At 42.2% G+C, this 25,889-nt stretch overlaps 1 protein-coding gene and 1 long non-coding RNA gene across 3 annotated transcripts in view; both read left to right on the top strand.

The window, feature by feature from the left end:
• Positions 1–2,531: 2,531 nt before the first annotated feature.
• The window catches only part of stx8 (syntaxin 8), a 65,262-nt gene continuing 41,904 nt past the window's right edge, over positions 2,532–25,889 (top strand). Inside the window, exons 1-8 of one of the 2 annotated variants that reach the window (XM_047364393.1) lie at positions 2,602–2,687; positions 4,197–4,264; positions 4,419–4,591; positions 5,157–5,256; positions 5,332–5,426; positions 5,668–5,778; positions 9,287–9,420; positions 11,404–11,496. In XM_047364393.1, coding sequence (XP_047220349.1) covers positions 5,338–5,426; positions 5,668–5,778; positions 9,287–9,420; positions 11,404–11,496 — 427 coding nt within the window. In that variant the 5' untranslated portion in view covers positions 2,602–2,687; positions 4,197–4,264; positions 4,419–4,591; positions 5,157–5,256; positions 5,332–5,337. Of the gene's footprint in view, positions 2,688–4,196; positions 4,265–4,418; positions 4,592–5,156; positions 5,257–5,331; positions 5,427–5,667; positions 5,779–9,286; positions 9,421–11,403; positions 11,497–25,889 lie in introns of both variants that reach the window. The other variant, XM_047364391.1, reaches the window with a different exon arrangement.
• On the top strand, positions 5,791–8,012 carry LOC124867790. The gene is made up of 2 exons (XR_007038148.1): positions 5,791–6,366; positions 6,442–8,012. It is a non-coding gene; the product is annotated as an uncharacterized LOC124867790 (long non-coding RNA).

The following is a 25,889-nucleotide window of genomic DNA, read 5'->3' as shown; positions in this document are numbered from 1 at the left end:
GAGTCATTTTTTTGCCCTGCCCCTGAAACGTCACTAAAGAAGAAGAATAAAAGAAAGAATGAATTTAAACAACAAATCAATGCAGTTTTTCCTATTTTGATGGTCCATGAGAGATAAGTTATCCTAATGGAAATGTGCTGGCCTTTGACTGACTGTTGTATTGTTACTGTCAGCTTACTGTCAGATCTGGGTCAATGGAGACCTCAGACTCGTGTTTCCTAATTAATCGTGATGATTCAAACCATTAACCTTGGTGATTAAGGAATTCACTAACTCTAATTCAAAACAACCTCACCCTAAGAACTGGTGGTGTTCACCATTCTTTGTAAAATTGTTGTATTTCAGCCATATTGGAGCGTTTTCAAGCATAAACAGCCTTTTTAAAGTCACTCCACAGCATTTCAATTCAATTTAAGGTCGGAGTTTAACTAGGCCATTATTAAACTTCAATTCTTTTTTTTTTTTTTTTTTTTATATTTTGTTTTATTTTACATTACCTGAGTGTACTTGAGCATAAATTCACATTCTGACATTTGTTCAGTCTGCTTCATGATTTTGTGGTAGAGAGCTGAATTCAGGATTCCATCAATTATAGCAAATCATCCTGTCCTTAAGCAACAAGCTTCCCCACACTACCACACTGCCACCACCATGTTTGACTATTGGTGTGAGTTTCTTTTTCTTAAATGTTATGTTGTAAAAGGACACACATCTTCGGAAAACTTTGTCTTCCGTTTCATCATTTCACAAAATATTTTTTCCAAACGTCTTGGGGATCATCAAGATGTTTTTTTTTGGCAAATGTAAGGTGGGCCTTTATGTTCTTTTTGAGTAGCACTGATTTTGGCCTTGGAACTTTCCCATGGGGGCTGTTTTGCTGTAATTGTTGAATCACCTCTGACCTTCACTGGAGTAATTGAGGTCTAAAGATTTTCAGATGTTGTTCTGGGTTCTTTTGCAGCCGCTGTGGATGAGTCTTTGATGCTCTCTTGGAGTAACTTTGGTTGTCCGGCCTCTCCCGGAAAGTCTCCCCTCTGTTTTCTTCATTTGTGTATAATAGTAAATTTCAGTGAAGTTCCAAAACCATAAATTGCTTTCTAACCCTTTCCAGGCTTAGTTACTTTTCTGTTTTTGAATTTCTTTAGACTAAAGCATAATAATTTGCTTTATCAGATCCTCTAGCTTATTTAGCAGGATGTCGCAAGGCGGGAAATTGCGTTTTAACAAATGGTCAGATTGGTTTGGATAGCTTATTTTCCTTTGAAATAGGAAATCATCTTTTGAAAACAAGAAACATGTTTGATAGACAAGGCTTTTTCACCTCACTCTTGTCCTCTAATTTTTAAATTGTTCTATTACCATTTTAAAAACAACATTTGGCTGGACCTTGCAGCATGTTCTACCTGCTCATTGGCTGGATTTAAAGTGTCTTAATGGCTTGTGTGTGGTTTGCAACTTATGAAAATCAATAAAGGTATTGCTGAGAAAAGGATGTATTATTTTGGAGCGAACACCTAAAGTTACATTTCTAAACACAACAAGGCATTCAGGAGATGTTGTTTTTCTGTGAAATTGCCTCATCTGTGGAATCAAAATGTCAAGTAGTTGTTTTCCAGGAAGACTTCAAAAATTCCTAGATTTGTTATTCTGAACAACACAAATGTGTTTTCGGTCAAACACAAGTTTTGTTTGGTTACGAAACATGTACTACCTCTCACACGTGGGCTCTTCATGTAGTGGAACCAAATTTTACACTACTCTCTGCTGGTATTCTATCAGTTAAAGAAAAATAAAGTTTAAATACAAAATCTTAAAGCATATGAATTAAAGCCAGCATCTGTGCTGGTATTGCAGACATACTTAGCTGTATGATGGTCTGTAAGGCAGGTTTAGCAGAATGCGGCTGCTACTTCCTTAGCTCAAATCTGCTACATCTCCCACCCATAAACAATAAAGTCAGGATGGCAAAAAACCTATTTCATTTATTAGTTTTGATGGTTAGTTCCTCTTAAGTGAAGAAAAAACAAATAAATTCAAAGCACAAGTATTTTAAGCTATGCTTGGATTTAGATACTTGGAATTGTCATATAAGAGACTCCAATGAAAGGATTCTGTAACAATGTGATGTTTATTCTGTGTGACTTTGAGTTAAGTGTTGCAACAAGGAACAGCTATCATGCTTGACACATAATACACAGTGCCAAAATGTATTACAATTAAAGGACCAAAATAAAATGCATCACAAATAAGATTTCTCTCCGTTTTTATCATTAGGAATGTGCATGTACATGCAGAGTTACTGCCACGGCTGCACGTCAAGGCTGTTAAATTGAAATTGAAACTTGCTTTGTTCACTATTATCAACAGCAAAAAATGATTGCAAATGGAAACATTAAAAAACAACCCTAAGAACAGCACATTGCTGCTTCTATAGGTCATGCCAAGAACAGTAAATACTTCTAACCACTCGAGTATTTATATTGTTGTGCGCTTTGTCCTTTGGGAGCCAGTGGTTTAGTTGGTGGAAAATAACGCCAGTGTCTTTCTGTCTCCAAATTGTCCTCGCCGGTTGCCGTAGTTACGTCGTATCCAAAACAAGGGACGTTTTGTTAGTGATTACTGCCCTGCCTGAATCTGTGCTATTTTGATTGATACTTAACTTTTATCATAATGTCTCAGGATCCCTGGTAGGTGGTTATATCTTCCGTCTCAAATGTATCATTACCAGCAACGCGTGTCTTCTTTACGCCCGATTGTTTCTTTATTAAGCCCATTTAGCTTCACCGGTTGCTAGTTCCTTAGCAAAGTTAGCCAAATATGGGACAGTGTTTAGATTTAGTTTTAAAGCAATCTTTGTAACTGCATTTAAAGAAAAAAGGAGCAATGGAGACAATATTGGGCTCTTTTTTTCCCACATAAATTCAGACAGTACTGCGCATGACAACTAGTAGCAGAGATGTATTGTTAAACTCCACAATCTGTTATGATGGTAAGCTTAAACAGCCATTGTCACAATAGTGGGTCGCTTTTTGTCACTGGCTGCGTTTTTGATATTATTATTAATGTGTTTCTTAAGTTAGGAAGATCTGAGTCTATTGCCTGAGCTGTTAGGAGCTTACTAGACATTTTATGCATAATTTCAGTAATTAGTATGAATATGTTGAGCTGTAATTTTAGGATTTATTCAGCAGAAAAGTCTCCAGATTCTGACTGTAAACAGCCTCACGTCTCCCGAACTTAAGAAACACACTAAATGGATCATCAAAAACCATTTGGTGGCATTCCTGACAGGAAATCCCGTCCCACTGGAACAGAGTGGATTGTGTGCTGTTAAACAGATTTATTAAGCTTGTATTTGGCTGTTTGACAAAATAGAAACATGGAAGGCATAAAGTTCATGTAAACAACAGTCAAAATGTCAAGTATACCTAAATAGCTGTGAAATGTCCTTATTCACCTGAAATGTACATATAGTGCTTTGAAAGTGTTTGCCCCCTTATAGATTTTAATAGTTTTTTTCTTCTTGTTACACCTAAATGTTACAGATCATCAAACAAACTTTAAGAGTATTTAAAGATTCATTCATTCATCATCTATACCGCTTATTCCATAGTGGGTCACGGGGAGCTGGTGTCTATCTCCAGCGCTCTACGGGTGAGAGGCGGGGTACAACCTGGACAGGTCGCCAGTCCATCGCAGGGCAACACAGAGACATACAGGACAAACAACCACGCACACACTCAGGGGCAATTTAGAGAGACCAGTTTACCTAACAGGTATGTCTTTGGACTGTGGGAGGAAGCTGGAGTACCCGGCTGGGACACTCTGAAACCGTCTTTGTCTGAGCCCTTCAGAGGTGGAGTTGCTGGTGTGCTTCAGATTGTTCTGCTGCTTAACCCACTTGTAGTTTATCTTAAGATCATGAACTGAAGGACTAGACAGCCTCTTGAAGGATTCTTTGCTGCTAAAATTGCAGAATTCACGGCTTCATCAGCAAGTCGTTCATGTGGCGAAGCAGCAAAGCGGGCCCAGACCATAACACTAGACATAAATAAATCTCTGTGACTTTGTTTCTAATCTGTTCTTGGTATTCTTCAGACTGGGCCATGATATGTTGCTTTTTGAGATCTTTTAGCCTACTTCATGTTGTCAGACAGGTTTTATTTAAGTGACTTCTTGATTCTACGGTCTGACAGTAATCCGACCTGGGTGGTTGAGAAGTTTTGATCCATTCTTCGTTACAGTGTTGCTTCGGTTCATTGAGGTTTGTACACCTAAATTTCCTTACAGCTCTCTTAAAGTCCCAATGCAGCCTTTTGTTGCAGTTGAGGTCTGAACTGCAACATCTGTGTTATTTCAGTCATTTTGTTGTAGATTTGCTGCATTATTTGGCCTCGCTGTCCTTATGCCTTCCCTAGGGTCAACCAATCTTCAGCTGTCAGTCAGAGGCCTCATATTTCTCCTTAGAACCCCTTGGTGTGCTGATGAGTTCATGGTCGACTAAATGACTGAAAGGTACCACGGGTCTTGTGGCTGGAAAACAAACCCGTATCACGAGTCCTCCACCACCGTACTTGACAGTTGGTGTGAGGTGTGTGTCCTGATATGTTGGACTGTTTTATCTAGATCTGTGCACGATGGCCAAGCATTTCTACTCTGATCTCATCTCTGTAAAGGAAATTGTACCAGAATTCCTGTTGTTCATCCAAACAAGTCATACTTCTATTACCTTTTTAGGGAAAATAGGTTTTCTCCTGGAAAACCTTCCAAATAGGTCACACTTTATAGCAACTCCGTTTGTCATTCGTCTTTAAAACCTTTCCACAGGCAGTTTGTTTTTAATCTCTGCTTGTAAGGAAATTTAGTTTGCACATCAGCATTTAGTCAGTAAAAAGCATTAACTTTTTTTTATGGTGTGAAGTTTTGTAAACATTGATCATATTGTTTGACAGGCTTGCTGTTAAAAGCCCCTCTTGAGAATGAAGTTGCTGCTTAAACAGCCTTCAGGTTGCATTCTGCTTGAATATTTTAGCACTGTACAAAGTTGGTATAATTAAGGTTTATGAATAAAATGCTCTTCTTTAAACCTTGCTCAAGAAATAGGTCTGTGGTGGCTTCATGTTGCACATCTTCCTTCCCATCCACATTTCCTGCAGGTTGCAGAATTATGACGCCACCTGCCGCCTGGCTCAGGAGATAGCAGAAAACATCCATGAAAGGAACAGGCAGCACAGAACGGGGGGAAACCCTGCAAAGGTGGGCTGTTACCTTCTCTTTTCCCCTCATGAAACAGTGCTTTTATGTTCACCTGGGTGCTCTGTTTTTTTCCAGATAAACATGACGCTACGAGCATCCCTTCAGAAACTCAAACAGAATATTGCTCAGCTCAAAGAGGGCTTGTTAAGAAGCTCCTCGTCTCGGCGCATGTATCCTTTTCTTCCTGACAATGTGACAAGCTCTAAAAGTCATGAGATTGAGATTACCGTTTTCCTGGAGTGTTGGTTCTGCTTGCAGTAATGGTGGTTTTCCTGTAGAGGGTGTTAGTGTTCTCTAAAAAAGTTAACCATCACATTGTGAACAGTCACTCATGATCAGGAGATTTCCTTGAGTCCAATGTGACTGAAGATGATAAAAGGTGATGGTTTGACCTTAATTTGCCCCAATCAGAATGCAGTCAGAAGCTGACAGGAGGCAGAACCTCATTGATGAGCTGCTAACCAGAGAGAAGCAGCTCAATGCCACCTTCAAAGGAGACATCACAGAGCCTGAACCGTCCAGGTATTACCATGTGGAGGAATCAGATAATCCTGTATCTGATCATACATTGATAAAATACAATATGCACACAAATCCAGCATGATTGTCACTTTACATAAATGGATTTTGATTTTGAGAATACAGATTAAGCCACACTGGGATCCAGTGGTACAAAATAATGTGACCTTTCACTCCAATGAGCGGTAACATCATGTAAATGATGTTGGAGAGCAAGCGGTCTTCACTCCAGCTCATGATTCCCTTCAAAAGTTTAAGAATCTGCAAGAAGCTGAAAGAGAAAATAGTAAAAGTTAAATTTCTTGCAGGGCTCCCTAGGCAGTCTTTTTCCATGTCTGGATAAGTAGGTATTAGAAAAAAAGAAAATATTCCCCAACTACATTTTCACACTCCCCGGAACTTTCCAAGATTTTGCCACGTTACAACCACAAACTTCCAAGCATTTTATTAGAATTATATGTGATAGACGCCACAGCCTAGCACAAAGTCGTGAAGCGGAAGGAAAAGGATGCATGGTCCTTGCTGAAGAAAAGCTTCACCACAGCATGATGCTGCCACCACCATGTTTTACCATGCAGATGCCGTGTTCAGGTACATGTACAGTGTTGTCTTTTTTTTTTTGCATGTAGACCTAAAAAAAAAAAAAATTTCACCTCATCTGCCCAGAGCACTTTCTTCTAGATGTTTGCAGTGTTGCCGGGCCAGGACTCGAACCCGGGACAGCCACGTCAAGGACTGAGTACATGGGTCACGCTCTCTATCGCTGCCACTACACCAAAATGGCCAGATTTCTAGAGTGAATGACTGATGCCGGTACAACTTGGAAGGAAGTCCATCTGTCTGCAGTTTTGGTCACTTTATGGGTTATTATTTGTCATTGGACTTCTTCACTTGTTCTTTACACATGGGGTGGCCCCTGAAATACCCACCCACACCTACAAACAGGTGGTATTTGTTTGGTCAGGAAAAGGAAGTGATGCCATGCTGTGAGATTCTCCCGCTGGTGAATAATTTTATTTTGAAATACCCACCTTTTTATTTTTAGCCCTACAGAAGATAAACACAGACAAAAAAAGCTTTCTAAGCACGTGATGTAGACGATTTAAATCACAGCAGAATCAGTTTCATTAGATCAGTCGGATTTAAAGGAGCACTGCTGCTGGTGCCTTGACTTTGCCTTTCTCCGATATTTTTCACAAGCTTCGCGTTTGGGACTGATGTAGTGAAGCTTTCATCTTTTTACAGACCACACACTCAATTACATAAAAGGCTTCCTTACAAACAAAAAAAAACGATACTTGCTAATAAATTAGCTCGGCAAACTGTAATCATGTGGTTTTATGGCTTTCGGTTTGCTCAATGAGACCTGACTAATAGTGATATGTGGTGGGTAATTTTGGATTCGAGGGAAGGCGTCAGACCCATTCCCACTGTGTGGCCTGAGAGGACAGAAGTGTGGGAGGGGATGGATTTGGCCTTGCTTGAATGATCTAAGCTACTTTTTTTTTGTTGTTGGAGTAAATAGAGTAGAACAAACGGCATCAAGCTTGCCAACAGAACTTTAACTTTTAAATTCAAAGTGTCTCTATTTTGGACAACATCCAAAAAAACGACATGCCGCCTTTTAAAAGCTCCACTCAACATTTTGCCCTTTGGACCCCACCTTTACAGCTCTAACCTCTCCCTGTCTTTGGTTGTACAGGAAATGGCTGTAATTAGTTAAATCTCTCCTGTCCATGTCGCTCAGTCAGGATCTGGATGCTCAGTGATGACAGTCATCTTCTTTATGGCTGCCAGAAGATGTGCCTGACTGATTCTGGTACTCTCTGCAGACTGTTTAATTGGATCTTTACACAATAGGTTCTAGAAGGGAGGAAGTGGATGTCTAACACTTGGTCTAATAATAATCAAACCTGTTAGAAAGATTCGTCTAAATGCCACGTCTCCTCTGCTTCACTGACGGTATCAACCTCAGCTTGCATTCTGAGCGGCCTCCTGTTGATTTGGTGCCAACTTCTGAAGAAGTATCACTTTAACATCTAAAGATTTGGATTAATAAACCACCGATCCATACGTCTTAAAGTTTCTCACCAGTTCCCAAATTACAACCATTAACTTCGATGGATTTTTTTGGGTTTTCATCTATTTGGCTACAAGCCGTGCATAATTGTGACGTGGAAGGAAAATTATACGTTGTTTTCACATTATGTTTTCTAAATAAAAATGTAATAACTGTGGTATGGAGAATTAATCAGAGAAACGGCCAAGAGGCCCGTGGTAACTCTGGAGGAGTTGCAAGGCCCCAAGCTCAGGTGAGACATCAGTTGACAAAATAATTATTAGTTGTATGTTCCAGAAATCTGGCAGTTTCTTAAAAAAGTGCCAAGAAAAAAGTTTGACAAAACCAGTGGGCACAACGGTTGTGTGGAAGAGGGTGCTCTGGTCAGAGGGGAACAAAATGTAGTACTTTAGGCTATATGTAAAACTCTAGGTATAGGAAAATTAACACTGCACATCACCCTGAACACATAATCCCCACTATGAAACATGATGGTGGCAGCTTGTTGCTGTGGGAATGTTTTTCTTGACTTTGGTTTAAACAATTTGTTTTTAAATGTGCTTTATAAATAAAATGGATTGGATTAGATTAGATGCTGCAGAAATCTCCAGACTGAGACAGAGGTTCTCCTTCCAGCAGAATAATGGCCGTAAACAGTCAGCCATGAGCTGACTGAGCTATGATGAAATGGTTCAGATCAAAGCATATTCATGTTTTAGAATGGCCCGGTCAAAGTCCAGATCTAAATTCAATTAAGAATCTGAAGTAAGACTTGAAAATTCATTCCACTGAGCTTAAAAAGAAAAACTTCAGTCTGCAGTAGGGCAGAAACAATCGGATGAATCAATTATTGAAATAATCCGTAACTAATTTAGTAATCAAATAATTGTTAACTGGAGTATACAGACTCTAAAACCATTTGCTGAAAAAACAACCCACTCAGAGCAGTAATTAGGCCAAAATGGTACGGAAAATATATACATTTACATATACATAAATATGCTCTACCCAGAACTCCTCAAGTGGCATAGCTTTAGCTTCCCCTGGTTCAAATTCTGTAAAGAAATCCCCTATTAAGCACCTTTTGCTATACGATTATCAATGGATTAACTGAAAAAGTAATCAACAGATTATTCAGTTAGCAAAACAATCGCTAGTTGCTGCTCTAGTCTGCAGTCTGTAAAGCTGGTAGAGACATACTGCAAGACTTGCAGCTGTAATTGCAGCAAATGTTGGTTCAACAAATTATTGAAATTGTTTTGTTAAAAAAAAGTATTTAGATAAAACTGCTTTTGACTAAATTTAGCTTAGACTCTTGAGCTCTGGGGGACTTTCAGATAAAACAAACATTTCACTAAAAATCTTCCAGTTATTATGCATTATGCTAGGTGTGTGTTTTGAAATGTTTGCCGATTGCTAAAAAGTGAAAACTGTCATTGTTTCGAACAACAGATCCACATTGATGGGCGGAGGAGGAGCAGCGGGTGGAGGGAGTACGACCAACCCTTGGCTCATTGAGGAGTCAGAGGAGACCAAGGGGCTGTTGTTTGGGGAGATTAAACAGCAACAACAGAGAATCATTGATGGTAATTTGAACTTCATAGAGTTGGGATGGATAAAATATTATTTTGGGATCTAACAACCAAAGCTAGCCTTTAAATATGTTGTGTGTGTGTGGCTTTATTTAATGATATAACTGGCTAACAACCAAATGTAAGCTAGGGAGGTGTTGACACTCCTGATCACAATCTTGAGAAAGAGGAAAAAGTTACAAGTATTTGCATTTCTCTCTGCTGGAAGATAACAAGGAAGTAATTTGAGCTTTAATATGAAAAAAGAAGAAACAGCAAGACCCCAAGCTAGTAGAGTGAGCAATTTATTGAAAAGTGTATTTAAACTCAAACAGGCTGTTCATCAGCTGATCAAACGTTTAGGGGCATAGCCCAACATACACTAAATCAGAACCAAGTGTCAAAAAATGGACTCAGTTCAAAATTTTGCTTAGGCATGCTTGATATGAGAATTTCCTGTTACTGCAGATGAGCCTGTGGTTAAAAGAACCCTGCAGACCTTGATGAGCTATTGCAGCTGACTGATTGGCACTAAACATATCTCCAACAGGGGGCTCTTCAGCTGAAACAGTGAGAGAGATTACACCACCCAATCACCCAGTCAATCAACATGGAGTCTGGCAAAAGGGAATGTTTGTGCCCAGTCAGCTGGGTCTAAACCTAGAGACAAGTACAAGCAGCATAGGAGTCCAGGTAGACTAAGGCAGGCGGCAGGACAGAAAACTCAAACAACCGGCCTTAGAACGAAAGGGAAGAGTAATTTTCAGAAACAGGAGTCGGTGTTTGTCAACAAAGTGTACGAAATCAGCTCAAGAATATTGGATGTACTTCCAGAAAAGTGGAGCTAGAACCACCATTACCAACTAAACAGAAGAAAACAAGGTTCCAGTGGGCTGAAGAGATGCAGTCGTGGACTATGGATGATTGGATGAGAGGGATTCAGTTATGAATCTCAAAACTCCAGTCACCACGGAGATGATGTTGGAATGTTTGTTTTGTGCCATTCAAATAAAACGTATAAAGATTGAAGAAAACAAGCAGATTTTCATCATCATTAATGATACCAGGCTGCTGGTCAGATGATAGCCACCTCCACAGAAAATACACATCCGTCTAAAGTAGGTTTGGTGATGATTATCGTCATTTTTCTGGGTGATGATGATGCGTCTGAACAAAAACGCTGCCTCAATGCCCCCAAAAAAAAGTCTCCATCCAACAAAGCTGATCTACCAGCTGCTGAATGAGAAAACTGACTGATGAGGGATCTAGTTTTTCATCTTCAGCGAAGTGCGTGAGTCAACAAATTTAACTGTCTGAAAAGCCAGAGAAGGTGCAACATGTAGGATTTCTCCACCAAAGTGGTCCCAGTGCTTAATCAGAGGTGGCGCTAGAGACACTTATTACCTGGTTCTATAAAAGATCCAGTTTCCAGAACCACATAATCACGTCACTATGAGTGTCTCATCCAATAAATGTTTGTTTCCACCTCTTTTTGGGTGGTGGCGGGGGTGTGTGTGTGTGGAGGTTCATAATCAAATGTTTCACCTTCACAGCTCATACTGGTTATCTCTGCAAACAAACATGCTCCACCATGAGCAGCCCAATTTCCTAATGTAATGTTTTCCTAGTGTTGAAGCTCTGTTATTGGTCCTTGTTTGCATTTAGGCAAATAAAAAAAAAAAAATGAAACCAACTTCAGTGTTTTAACCCCTCCCCCCACCATATTATAACTGGATATTGGTCTGGTCAGAACCAGCTGTGGTGGAAGCACAAAGAACTGGTGCTAAGCAAGTCATAGCAGCAGCTTAACATTAAAAAAACTGGGTGATTTTCCAACATGCACACCTACAGAAGTTGCAATGTAATTTTTTTCCCTCCTTTTAATTTTTTTATGCCAGTCACATGAATGTTGTTTTGATTTTGTGTTAGCATCTTTTAGTTATTATTATTTCCTTTGCTTTCTTTCACCAGTACCATGGTTGCTTTGTTTTCTTTCAGCCCAGGATGCAGGCCTGGATGCACTAGCAGCTGTCATCAGCCGACAGAAGACAATGGGCCAAGAGATCGGCAACGAGCTGGATGAACAGAATGGTAGAGTTAATGTTCCGCTCCTTCATTTTGGAGCATTTCTTTCCCTTCCATATTCCCAAAACATAACATACCAGAATGTGAAATTAGACAGACAGATGTTGGTTCTAAATGGAACTACTTGCCTCATCAACCCTGCCGGGAAGAAATATTCTTTTCCACTTTTTGTCACGTTACTATTGGAAACGTCCATGTGTTTTATTGGGATTTTATGAGACAGACCAACAGAAAGTAGCACATAAATCTGAAGTGGGAGAAAAATGATGCATGATGATGACAAATTGATTTTCAAATGAATACTTCAGATTTGTTAGAGAACATCAGAGAACAAACAGCATCATGAAGACCAAGTAACACAGCAGACAGGTCAGGGAGAAACTTGGGTGGAGGTTCAAGTAACGTTAGGCTCTGTTCAATCCATCAGCTGAAAACAAAAAGAGTATGACACAACTACAAACCTACCAAGACATCTAAACTGACAGGCTGGGGAATGAACGCATTAATCAGAGAAGCACCCAAGAGGCCCATGGTACCTCTGGAGGAGCTGCACAGACCAACATCTAATGCCTGGTTCACACGGCAAGATTTTAAAATTGTCAGCTGATTTTCAAAACCTGAGAGACCCCCACACATGATGAAAAACAATCGTATATATATCAAGTTAACACATTTCACAAATATACGCACACCAGATGAATTAGAAATGGTAAAAACTAAAGAAATATGCAGTGAGATACCTTCAAACAAATATAACAGAATATTTCACATGGATTATTTCAAAGAAGGAAGACAGATATATCCCGTGTATTAATAGTGGAAATTACAGATGGTTTAAACAGTCATATTTGTAAAAAAATGGAAAAGCCATTTTTTTATTATCTTTCCCCTTTAAATTTCTGTTTTACTTTGTGTTGCTCTATCACATAAAATCTTCTTAAAAAGCAGTGAAGCTTTTGGTTGTAGCATGTCAAAATGTGGAAACCTTCAAAGAGTTTTAATACATTTCCAAAGCCTCTACAAGCATCCACACACATTAACACATGCCCTAAAGCCCTAAAACTTCCATTGTGGGTGTATTTGACCTTACATTGAGGACATGACCTCCAAGACATACAGCCCACAGAGAAATGTGATCTCTCTGTTTGTGCAGCTCAAAAAGTCGCTGTCTTGGAATCAGATCCGCTCGGAGCTAATGGTCATTTTGAATTTTTCCTGGCAAAACAGTGAGGCTTCTCCATCCTCAAATAACTTACATCGCTGGTAGAACGTGCTGCCTACAAGGGAGTGCAGTGGCCTCTAGCTGATTTTTCGACGGGTGGCACTTGAGATGCAAGATTTCAAGAAGATCAGCTGTCAGCCTGTGAACAATTAGATACTTTAATGCACTGCCCCCGGAGGACTGGAGGAGCTGATACGCAAGAGGCAGAGAGTGTTGCCTTACCCAGAGGAGATGTACTCTTGTCATTGTCATTAATTGCAATTACTATCTGGAATCAGCACCAGTGATGCTGATTCCAGAACAGTTCCAGTCTTTCACAGCTTCACCACTAAGAGGCCAAGAGTAAGGTCACAATTAATTAAAGCTGTGAATTACTGAATAACTATTAAGGCTGAAGCCCCTCATGACGACTACAAAATCGAGGCACGTGACGTCGCCCGGTACGGCGGAGCCAGGGTCCCACCCTGGAGCCAGGTCTGGGGTCGGGACTCATCGGAGAGCGCCTGGTGGATGGGTTGCTCCTCGCAGGACCCGGCCTGGCCAAGCCTGAACAAGAGACGCGAGACCATCCCCCAGTGGGCCCACCACCTGCAGGGGGAACTGTGAGGGACCGGTGCAAAGAGGATTGGGCAGCGGACGAAGGTGGAGACCTCGGCGGCCTGATCCCCGGATGCTTAGGCTGGCTCTAGGGACGTGGAATGTCACCTCGCTGGGGGGGAAGGAGCCTGAGCTTGTGTGAGAGGTCGAGAGATATCGACTAGAAATAGTCGGGCTCACCTCCACGCACAGCGTGGGCTCTGGAACCCAACTCCTTGAGAGAGGCTGGACTCTCTTCTACTCTGGAGTGGCTGTCAAGCTGAAGGAGTCCTATCGGCTGTGGTTGGCTTGTGGGACTCCTGAGGCAGCTGACAGGTATCGTGGGGCCAAGCCTACCGCGGCCCAGGCGGTGGCAGAGGCAAAAACGCGGACCTGGGAGGAGTTCGGTGAGGCCATGGAGAAGGACTACCGGTTGGCCAAGGGCCAGAGGGGGTCTGGTTTGGGGACCAGAGGATCTCGTCTCTTCTTTTTGCAGATGACGTGGTTCTGCTGGCCCCCTCTAGCCAAGACCTACAGCATGCACTGGGGCGGTTCGCAGCCGAGTGTGAAGCGGCTGGGATGAAGATCAGCTCTTCCAAGTCCGAGGCCATGGTTCTTAAGGTTTCAGGAAATAGCAGGCTCTGTGAGACCTGCTGCTGTGAGACGTAGGGGTGGAATGATTCAAGGCAATGACTGCATCAACTTGGTGTTGGAAGCTTATGATTTTTGCTCATTCTGGGCAAGAACGATGCTCATTTACCTGGTACCAATTTTGGTACCAGCAATACAATATTTTTTTGTTCTTAACATCAAGTAAAGAACAAAATGTGGAGCGTTTGCCTTAGATGTCAGTTACACTTAAGTCCAACATTTTTCATACACCTCAGACTTCGATTTCTTTTGCAAAAAGAAGTGTGTCTCTGATGACAGAGGCATTTCCTAACATATACTAAGACAATAGACATATGATATCAAGTTTTTTTCTTTGTTTTTATTTACATTTTAACAAAAAATGCAATACCAAAAATTATTTATTGGCTTCTATATAATCATTGTGAAAAGCTTTATTGGCATTATAGCAATCAAACTTATAATTTATGACAAGCTATTTGCAGGTTATTTTTCAATAATTTATCTTTTTCAATAAGATCCAATTCAATTAAGTTGGAAGGCTTCTTTCCATCACCCTAATATTTAGCTCTTTTCACAGATTCTCAATAAGATTCAAGGTTTCACTCTGAGACTATAAAATGATAACATGACTTTCAGTCAGAAGAAACATGTTGATAAAATTAAAAGGTTGCTTTAAACCAAAATCTGACAGTGGTCTGAATAATCCTGAGCTTTACTGTACTTGTGTACTGCGCATAAGTAGTAGTTTGGACAGCCTTTTACTATGGAATGTACGCTATTGTTTGTTTTTCTACTACTACATACCCGGCTCGGCTCGACTTGGCTTTTAGGAGTTTCCATTAGGTACTGGTACTTGATCAGTATCTACATGGCCCGGGGTTCCAAGCCAGCCGGGTCTAGCTGAAAATACAATGTCAGAAAGCCGCTGACCACATGTTGGTTAGAGGGTGGCATCATTGGTTGAGTTGCGAGAATCAAACCTGCTATATTATCTCACAAAGGGGAACAAGCATTTTCTAAGCTTTAAGGAAAATGGCAACGCTAAAATCAGCACTATGGTCCAATGACAAGGTGCTGACAGTTTTGTTCTGGGTGGCTGATGATACTAATGGAAATGAGCCTTTAGTCAAGTGGCCTGATAATAACATACCTAATTTCATGCTACACCATGTAGATATTCTGTAAGGATGAAGATTCACGCACCTCCACATGAACATTGAACTTTTGGATTGGCTCCAACTGAAGGCAACCCAACCTATTTTCTGAGTTGCTAACAATAATTTGACTACTTATGGACACTTAAAGAGCATTAGACTTGCATTCACAGATGGCCAGTTAATGGTAAAATATGGAAAAAAAAACAAAAAAAACAGAATGGTGATATTATTGTAAATATAACATAGCCCGCCCTGATGCAGTAGTAAAATGTGAATTGCCCACATTTTATCCCAGTACAGATGCACTATACAAAACAGAGGAGCATCTATTGTGACACACATGCATCTTGATGTTTCACAAACTCCGCTTCACTTTTGATGTTTACACCTTCATAAAAACGTATGTTTTTTAATATGGCCATATACGTCACAAGATATGAAACGGAATAACTTTTAGCAACTGTCTTGGGGTAATTTCATCTGGGTAAATTGGTTAGGGAAATGCTAACTCTGAAGTTATTGCTGTGGTGTGATTTTGGCACCATAAAGTTCTGTAATGCTCTAATTGTTAAGATTTAATGCTAATTTATTTAATGCTAATTGAACTGTTGTTCCTTGCTTTCAGAAATAAAAGGTACTCCCATTTTTTTCTTCTGAACTTGAAATATGGCTTGGGACAGCTCTAATGGTACTCTGTATCTTATCTCTGGTGGAGTTACAAGTGAAGCTGTAGACTGTAGGAGAATCATTTCATGACACATGAGAAACTACGTTCACATTTAAAGTTTGAGAATGGCAAATTATCTTGTTGATCGCTGCACTTGGCATGTCATTTAGGGGTCCTGCTATCTTCCCATCTTGTGGAGTTCCTTTTCCGCCCCGATCGCTGTACTGTAGCAGTGTTTTCCTATAAATAGATTAAGCTCTTTGTAGTTGGACTGCTCCTGTCTGGCTCAGAAACAAAGTGCTGGTGGTGTTAATTTCCTTTTTGGGAGACTGTTTCAGGTAAGGTCAGCAGAGAAGATGAGCCATTTCTGTAGAGGTTAAGAAATGAACCCAGGGAACTTGGATGTTAAAATGTCCCTTTCAGTTTCAGTCAGTTCACAATGGAAGGAAGTGTCAAAAAGCAGACCAATTATCCTAATTTCAGTCTATGCTTTATATGACAGAGCAGTGATCCACTGCAAACAGCGGAATTTCCTTCTTATTTGCCAATCATAGCAAAAAGAAGGAATTCAATCCCTGATGCTTGGTTGAAATTAGTTGCCGTCACACTTTTTCATCCTGTGTTTTAGACTTCAGTGTTTTTATTTCCACAGTAAATGTTGCTGAAAACACATAGGAAAACACAGGAGAATGGCTTGCATAGGCATCTGATTCCCTTACCAACAACTAGCTCTATTTTGACTTTATTGGTGTTGATATTTCGCATTTTGTGGCCTGGAACAGTGACATCAAGCTCAACAATGTCTTGAACTCACAAGTTTCAGACAGGGGTTTACTCATTAAATCTATTCGCTCTGAAAAAGTACGCAAAAAATTGAAAAGCTGTGTCATTTGTCTGCTTTTAATGGTTCTTAACTAATTGTATATTTTACTGCTGCAGAAGTGAAAGACACTGTGGAAGAGTCAATTCTCATGCTGCTGTATGATAATCATATGCTGTATGTTTAACTTAAAAGCAAACTAGATTAGTTCCTGCTTGAGTCAGTTATGTTTTACTGAAATCACCAATCTTTATTTAATGGCTTTCTTTGCATTGTAATCCATAACATAAATTTTGTGGTTTATTTTGTACAGCACCCTCAGTAATTATTTTATTATTTATTGTAAACTAAAGTACAGAATCTGTAAAAGAATTGGTTGGTTGGGGAGACTTAGTACAGCCTAGATTATAGCTGCACCAATCACAAAATGTCTGGCTGATTTTCAATCTCCAGTCCTATAAAGCTTACTTCATTTACTATTTTACCAGACAGGCTATGACTAATATTTTCTCTTTTTGAACATTTCAAAATGTAGTAGCTATATCATATGATATTAATTTGTTTTCCCTCAAGATCCACAAATAACAGTTGTGTCCAAACTAACATTTGAGAGGAATAAGCTCCAAATAAGGAGATGACGAAGCATTGATGAGCCTTTCTATGTTCGTTCGTTCGTCGTCTTCCGCTTATCCAGGACCGGGTCGCGGGGGCAGCAGACTCAGCAGAGACGCCCAGACGTCCCTCTCTCCAGACACCTCCTCCAGCTCCTCCAGGGGGAGCCCAAGGCGTTCCCAGGCCAGCCGAGAGACATAGTCCCTCCAGCGTGTCCTGGGCCGTCACCTGGGCCTCCTCCCGGTGGGACGTGCCTGGAACACCTCCCGAGGAAGGCGTCCAGGAGGCATCCGGTATAGATGCCCGAGCCACCTCAACTGGCTCCTCTCAATGTGGAGGAGCAGCGGCTCTACTCCGAGCCCCTCCCGGATGGCCGAGCTCCTCACCCTATCTCTAAGGGAGTGCCCGGCCACCCTACGGAGGAAGCTCATTTCAGCCGCTTGTATCCGTTCTTTCGGTCATGACCCAAAGTTCATGGTCATAGGTGAGGGTAGGAACGTAGACCGACCAGTAAATTGAGAGCTTTGCTTTTCGGCTCAGCTCTCTCTTCACCACAATGGACCGGCACAGCGCCCCCATTACTGTGGCAGCTGCACCGATCTGTCTGTCGATCTCCCGCTCCATTCTTCCCTCACTCGTGAACAAGACCCCGAGATACTTAAACTCCTCCACTTGAGGCAGGAACTCCCCTCCAACCTGAAGAGGACAAGCCACCCTTTTCCGGTCGAGTACCATGGCCTCGGACTTGGAGGAGCTGATCCTCATCCCAGCCGCTTCACACTCGGCTGCGAACCGCCACAGCGCATGCTGTAGGTCTTGGCTAGAGGGGGCCAGCAGGACCACGTCATCCGCAAAAAGAACAGACGAAATCCACTGGTCCCCAAACCAGACCCCCTCCGGCCCTTGGCTGCGTCTAGAAATCCTGTCCATAAAAGTTATGAACAGGACCGGCGACAAAGGGCAGCCCTGCCGGAGTCCAACATGCACTGGGAACAGGTCCGACTTAGTTCCGGCAATGCGGACCAAACTCCTGCTCCGCTCGTACAGGGACCGGATGGCCCCTAATAAAGGGCCCCCAATTCCATACTCCTGGAGCACCCCCCACAGGGCATCACGAGGGACACAGTCGAATGCCTTCTCCAGGTCCACTAAACACATGTGAACCGGTTGGGCAATCTCCCAATATCGAGGAAGAACACAATATCGAGGCACGTGACGTCGCCCAGTACGGCGGAGCCGGGGTCCCACCCTGGAGCCAGGCCTGGGGTCGGGACTCGTCGGAGAGCGCCTGGTGGCCGGGTTGCTCCTCGCGGGACCCGGCCGGGCCAAGCCTGAACGAGAGACGCGAGGCCATCCCCCAGTGGGCCCACCACCTGCAGGGGGAACCGTGAGGGACCGGTGCAAAGAAGATTGGGTGGCGGACGAAGGTGGAGACCTCAACGGCCCGATCCCCGGATGCTTAGGCTGGCTCTAGGGACGTGGAATGTCACCTCGCTGGGGGGGAAGGAGTCTGAGCTTGTGCGGGAGGTCGAGAGATATCGACTAGAAATAGTCGGGCTCGCCTCCACGCACAGCGTGGGCTCTGGAACCCATCTCCTTGAGAGGGGTTGGACTCTCTTCTACTCTGGAGTGGCCCACGGGGAGAGGCGGTGGGCTGGTGTGGGTTTGCTTGTTACCCCCAGCTCAGCTGTCTCGTGTTGGGGTTTACCCCAGTGGATGAGAGGGTTGTATCCCTGCGCCTTCGGGTTGGGGAGAGGTCTCTGACTATCATTTCAGCCTACGGGCCGAGTGGTAGTGCAGAGTACCCTGCCTTCTTGGCGTCCCTGTCGGGGGTGCTGGATAGTGCCCCTCCCGGGGACTCCATTATTCTGCTGGGGGACTTCAACGCCCACGTGGGGAACGACAGTGACACCTGGAGAGGCGTGATCGGGAGGAATGGCCTCCCCGATCTGAATCCGAGTGGTGTTTTGTTATTGGACTTCTGTGCTAGTCACGGATTGTCCATAACGAACACCATGTTCAAACATAAGGGTGTCCATCAGTGCACTTGGCACCAGGACACCCTAGGCAGGAGGTCGATGATCGACTTTGTTGTCGTATCATCAGACCTTCGGCCGCATGTTTTGGACACTCGGGTGAAGAGAGGGGCTGAGCTGTCCACTGATCATCACCTGGTGATGAGTTGGATCCGCTGGAGGAGGAGAAAGCCGGACAGACTCGGCAGGCCCAAGCGCATAGTGAGGGTCTGCTGGGAACGCCTGGCGGAGCCCTCGGCCAGGGATGTATTCAACTCCCACCTCCGGGAGAGCTTCGACCAGATCCCGGGGGATGTTGGAGACATAGAGTCCGAGTGGACCATGTTCTCTGCATCTATTGTCGATGCTGCTGCCCATAGCTGTGGCCGTAAGGTCTGCGGTGCCTGTCGTGGCGGCAATCCCAGAACCCGGTGGTGGACACCGGCAGTAAGGGATGCTGTTAAGCTGAAGAAGGAGTCCTATCGGCTGTGGTTGGCTTGTGGGACTCCTGAGGCGGCTGACGGGTACCGTGAGGCCAAGCGTGCTGCGGCCCGGGCTGTGGCAGAGGCAAAAACTCGGGCCTGGGAAGAGTTCGGTGAGGCCATGGAGAAGGACTACCGGTTGGCCTCGAAGCGATTCTGGCAAACCGTCCGGCGCCTCAGGAGGGGAAAGCAGTGCTTCGCCAACACTGTTTATAGTGGGGGCGGGAGACTGCTGACCTCGACTGAGGACATTATCGGGCGGTGGAAGGAGTACTTCGAGGATCTCCTCAATCCTGCCATCACGCATTCCGTGGTGGAAACAGAGGCTGGGGACTCGGGGTTGGACTCTTTCATCACCCAGGCTGAAGTCACCGAGGTGGTTAAAAAGCTCCGCGGTGGCAAGGCTTCGGGGGTGGATGAGATCCGCCCTGAGTACCTCAAGTCTCTGGATGTTGTAGTGCTGTCATGGTTGACACGCCTCTTCAACATTGCGTGGCGGTTGGGGACAGTGCCTCTGGACTGGCAGACAGGGGTGGTGGTCTCCCTTTATAAGAAGGGGGACCGGAGGGTGTGTTCCAACTACAGGGGGACCACACTCCTCAGCTTCCCTGGTAAGGCCTACGCCAGGGTATTGGAGAGGAGAGTCCGACCGATAGTCGAACCTCGGCTTCAGGAGGAACATTGTGGTTTTCGTCCCAGCCGTGGAACACTGGACCAGCTCTATACCCTCTACAGGGTGCTCGAGCCTTTCTATGATTATTCATTATTTTTAAGGAGCTGGTGTGATGTTACACTGTGTGTGTGAGAATGATAATTCAGTATTACACAGCTATGCAGTTGAATGGGTATTTTTAATAAATATTTGAAAATGATTACAAAGTTAAATCAATCTTTAGCATCTTGTATTAGCGATTAGAGCTGTTGGCATTATTGACTAAACATCAGTCTCTGTGAGTCATCAGTCTGTCAGTTTCTGGTTATCAGCAAATTATTTCAGTGCATATCTACACAAGAGGCCACTGTTTGCTGAAGTTTGATAACGGTGATGTTTGGAGATTGTTTTACCTTGGTTACCATCATCCTCATTGTGTGTGGTGGCAAAATAAACTCGGATACTCATCCAACCTTAAACTGTTCCAGTTGCATTAGACTTTCTCCTTAGTGCTCTGATTGTCAATATGTTTGGGTAAGTTGTAATTTTTTGTAGACATTGTCTGACTCAAGATCAAGACACAGCTGTCTTTTTTGAATTGCATGTTCTCTTGTCTTTCCAGTTTTTAACAGTTACCTCTGTCACAATCTTTGTACTCGAAAGAAAAAGGGAATAATTAGCTATACATTAAAGGTTCTTATCCACTCTAAAACACTTCAAAAAGTATACATTTCAAAAATGGCCCCTCTATATCTCTCAGTACCCAAAGATCGGGGTATAGCTTTGAACGCCAGATGTCTGGAGGAAATTTGGAGGGCAAGTATGTTCCTTCCAAAATTTTTACGTTTGCTTTGACCCGTGCAAAATTTACTGCAGTTCTTATTTTAAATAGTTGTAGATAAATACAATTCTTTATTCATCAATAGGAAACAGAAGAATATTTAGAGATCCATTCCCAATACAACTACAACTACTACTAAAGAAAAGAAGTGATTAATGGAGAGCACATAGCATACTGCAGCACAGTTACATCAACAACAAGCATGTAGGGGTCTGTTTGCTTCTGCTTTTAGAAACAACTCTGTGAGCAAATAAACCACACTGGTGCTGGCAATAGGCAGCAATCGGTAAGGTTTGAGTTGCGGACTGATTTATTGTTTGTTTGATTGCCTTTTGCTTCAAAGTGAAGTTGGTAGGGGAGAGCCATGTTATCCAGATGCCGTGGAAATGCAGAATCATGACATTTAAAAGGATTTAGTCATCAGAGAATTGTCAGGCTTGCAATGAGCTGGAAAGGAGAGCTTGATATTTCGTAACCACCAGATTGCCTGGATGGCATTTTACAACACATGATGTAAGTAGATTGTTGGATCCCCAACATTACAAGTGGATGTTTGAAAGCTTGTACAGAACATCAATGAAAATTGGGGTTGAAAGCAGCAGATATGGGATGGGAACACAAATAATAGCTAAATGGTAAATGGCCTGCACTTGTATAGAGCTTTATCAAGTCCCTAGAGACCCCAAAGCGCTTTACACTACAATCAGTCATCCATCCATTCATACACTGACAGTAGTAAGCTACAGCTGCCCTGTGGCAGACTGACAGCAGTAAGGCTGCTATACAATCAGTGCCACTGCCAGGCAAGGTGTGAAGTGTCTTGCCCAAGGACACAACTGAGACAGACAGAGTAGGGGTTTGAACCAGCAACCCACCGGTTACAAGACGAATCCCTACCACTGTCGCCTACTGTTGGCACTGTCGGGCTATGGATGTCTAAATGGAAAGCATAGCCTGATCATACCTGTAAACCACTATAACCAGCACATAATTAATCAGGAACCCTCATGGTTAATTTGTCTGTTTATCCATCTTGGCATCAATGTATGAATGGGGTCTTTTAGAGTCACTCTGATAAAGCTGTGGATAAGAGCAGGCTAACAATGGCATGAGCGACTTGGGTCACATCAACCAGCGCCAAGTGACGATCAGTGCAGTTTAGACACTGTAAGGAAATTACCATTTTGAATAAAGAAAGTCGTCTCAAGGCTTTTCATTTATCAAACCTTCTGTCAGCGAATTCACAACCCCTCTCTTGTTCATGGAGGGAGGATTGAAGCTTTGGCTTTCTTGTTTCTTTAAGCTATTCTGGTTACAAAAAAAAAACTCGAATAATCACGATCCTCATCTTTCTTTTGCTAGAAAGTCTTTCTGCAAGCCTGAAACCTTCAATCTGAAAAGAGCAAAAGACAGGATTACAAAAAACTGAAGCAGGGGTATAAACTAAAATGCCTCAGTGCCATAAAACTCTCTTTGGCTCTTAGTTTTATTGTCTTTCTACACACACATACTTTAATGCACAAGTTACAAGCCCAATATACTATAGGGTACCATCTGATGAATGAGTTAGGGTGCGGTCAGTCTTACTCAGTTCATCAACAGACCCTTTTCCACATGTCCACCAACAAGCATGTCATGAGAGTGGGTGCGGTTGCTTTTCTCTATATCCAAGTCCATCCATTCCTTACAAGTTGCTGCCAGATGCAAGAGTTTTTGCAAACTATCAATTGTGAAGGATCCTCTATCCCACCATTATTTGAAAAGAAGATTAGACAATTGTTGGCATACACATTCTCTTCAGGATTTAGTCCTATATTGCTATTTTAAAGTAAGATACGCTTGCCAGTTATTGTCTGTTCAAATGTTCCATGTTTGCTTTATCAAACTCTACCCATCCAAAATAAAGGTGCACCTTTCGATTGGCCCGATTTGCTTAATTTTGGGTGATTGGCTATTATCCGATACGTACATGTAAAATCGATCTTATCCACCGACCTTATCCACTTGTCTAACCTGTTGTGCATGTTTTATTTGTTTTTAAAATGTGAAAAGTGAAAGACTGAAGGAGCAGCAATGCTCTAACTTTGCATTTATATTAGAGAGGACGACCACATGTGCAGTTAAAACAAGTTTGTATATTTCACTGCTCCTGTTACTGTTTTGGCAATGTTCGTTGCAATAACCACTCTAATTGCTATTAGAAGACACTAAAGCCAGTTTAAGATTTCCACTTTGTAATACTTTTGGGTATATTTTTATTTTGAGTAGATTCAAATAAAATCCGTATCGTCGGGTCAAAGCTATACAAAAATCAGAGATTCCTAACTCGCCACAAATTTCTGATCTTTGCATGTCTAATTAAAATGCTTGTCTGTGTGCCTTATAAGTTGTATTTAGAAAATCCATTTGCTGTAATGGACAAATAAAGCAGGATCTTTACTATTGGCTCTCTCCGGCTCTGTCACTTGGATCATATGTGAAAAGGCTGGTTATATAAAGAACAAAATGTGAGCTTTTGTATGAGTATTACAGATTTCCAGTGGTCTGAAACACCTCAATTAGATTCCAGCTTCATAAAAAGAAGCTGTGACCTTAGAGCAAATTGATTTTGCAGCAAGATGCTGCTGCAATTTTTTGCAGAGAGATTCACCTGCAGTGTGTGGTTTGTGAACATTTAGCAGTAATATAATTTTACTGCTCTGTAACCTATCCTGAGGGCACTTGTAGCCGATTTTGTGGAAAGAGCACATTAGCCACATGTGTTGGTATTATTACTCTTTGGGAATCTCTCCAGTTTTAGCTGCCAGCTCTGTTGGCTCAGAGCTAAGGATTCCCTTCCATTTAACGGTACCTTTGACTGACTCCGCCACGGTGTGGCGGGTCTTTTCTGGCTAATTCAAGTGACAGTGGGTACACATTCCCCTCTCTGTTTATTTAAACGCTAACTGCTCTGGCTTGGAAGCTGCCTTCAAAGTGCCGATGAGTCGAGGGCTGATTCTTTTCAGCCTCAGGGAACCTTGGGTCATCCCACATAATGAGTGGAAGGACTTACTTAACCAAGTCTGCCACAACCAAGCTAACACGTGGTCTCCGTTTCATCATGGGGCAGATTGCATCTTCATCTGCTGGATATTTTTATGTGTTTATGTGTGAGAGTGGCAAGTTTACCACAGTTGGTGAAGTTGCCGTTGCAAAGGTCAATGTATTTTATTAAAATTATATGTGATAGACCAACACAAATTTTACTTCCCCTTTAGTCTAATACTCCTAAATAAAATCCAGAATAAATTATTTGGTCATCTAATTAGTGAATAGAGTGAATTGCACATGTGCGCATTTTAATCTCGGTAAATTGTTGTTCTTTGAAGGCTTGTTAGAGAACATTAGTGAGCAAGCAATATCTTGAAGACCAAGGAACACAGCAGAGAGGTCTAGGAGAATGTTGTGGGCAAGTTTAAAGCAGGGTAAGGTGTGCACTTTTGAAGCTATCATCAGGATCTAGAAAGATAATGCATCTACCAAACCAGTGGTGCCCAAACTTTTTGCCACGTTGGCCCAAATCGGCAGTTCAAAAGTACTCATGGGCCACAATTAGAGTAAAAATAAATAAATAGTAATAATTAATAATTCACCGTAACTAATATGATGATTAAAATAGTAGTTGTAGGCTTAATAATGTGATAGTTTTAAGCCCACATATACTTAAAATTTTAGGTGGGTTTGAAATTGTCAGTTAAAACTTGGCCGTGTCCATCTGCATCAACCACCAGTGCTCACGGGCAAGATTTTGTACCATTTTTAATTGCACTCGGGGGCCACATAAAATTATTCCAAGGGCCACAGATGCCCCACGGCCCACAGTTTGAACATCCCTGGCTTTGATCAAAGCATTTTCTTGCATTAGAGTGGTCCATATTTAAAACCAGTTGGCAAACTTTAGCAAGAAAAAAAATGCTTTTCATAGACACGCTCTAACCAATCTGACTGAGCTTTAGCTGTTTTGCAAAAAAAATAATAATAAAAGAAAAATGGGTAAAACTTTAAGTCTTTAAATGCACAAAGTTGGTTGAGACATACAGCAAGGCACTCCTCAGAACGTCTTTAATAGAAGATGGGATATCACTAACTGGGAACAGTTCTTGTCCAGTACAAACTTACCAGAGAGAGGACGTTACCGTAGTTAGACTGATAATTCATAGAGTTGCAGCTTATAGACCTTCTGAGCACCACAAATTAAAACAAATACACATTCCCAAATGTGCAAAAAACTTACTTGTAGACATAGCATAAGCAGAGTTTTATTTGGATTAGGCAACAAGTGGATGTTGTCTTTATGGATGTTGGAAGTGTCAGTCTTTAATCATCTCAAAAAAGAAAAAAAGGTATAGAAGCCACTTTTCTGTAAAAACAACAAAAAACCTTAATTTGTGCTCTACATGCTCTCTATTTGATCTCTTATCTCTATTTGATCTCTTATCTCCCATCGTTGCGTGTTCCGAGCCAGACACAAACACAGGAACCACAATCCTGAAAAAAACTGAATTTCAAAACCTCTTTTTCTACTCAAACACAACAAGAAGTGTTTATGGCATTAATAGTTGACATGTGTCTGATCTACCATGAGTACCACAAAGGTTGTTTGAACCAACACCACACTACCCCAAAGACAGGCTTTTGATCTGATATCTAATAATTTCCATCAGCCTGAAGCGGTGTGTAATC

Source organism: Girardinichthys multiradiatus, chromosome 5 (genome assembly GCF_021462225.1).
Source record: "Girardinichthys multiradiatus isolate DD_20200921_A chromosome 5, DD_fGirMul_XY1, whole genome shotgun sequence".
Taxonomy (NCBI): domain Eukaryota; kingdom Metazoa; phylum Chordata; class Actinopteri; order Cyprinodontiformes; family Goodeidae; genus Girardinichthys; species Girardinichthys multiradiatus.
This window is presented reverse-complemented; position numbering and strand designations above follow the sequence as displayed.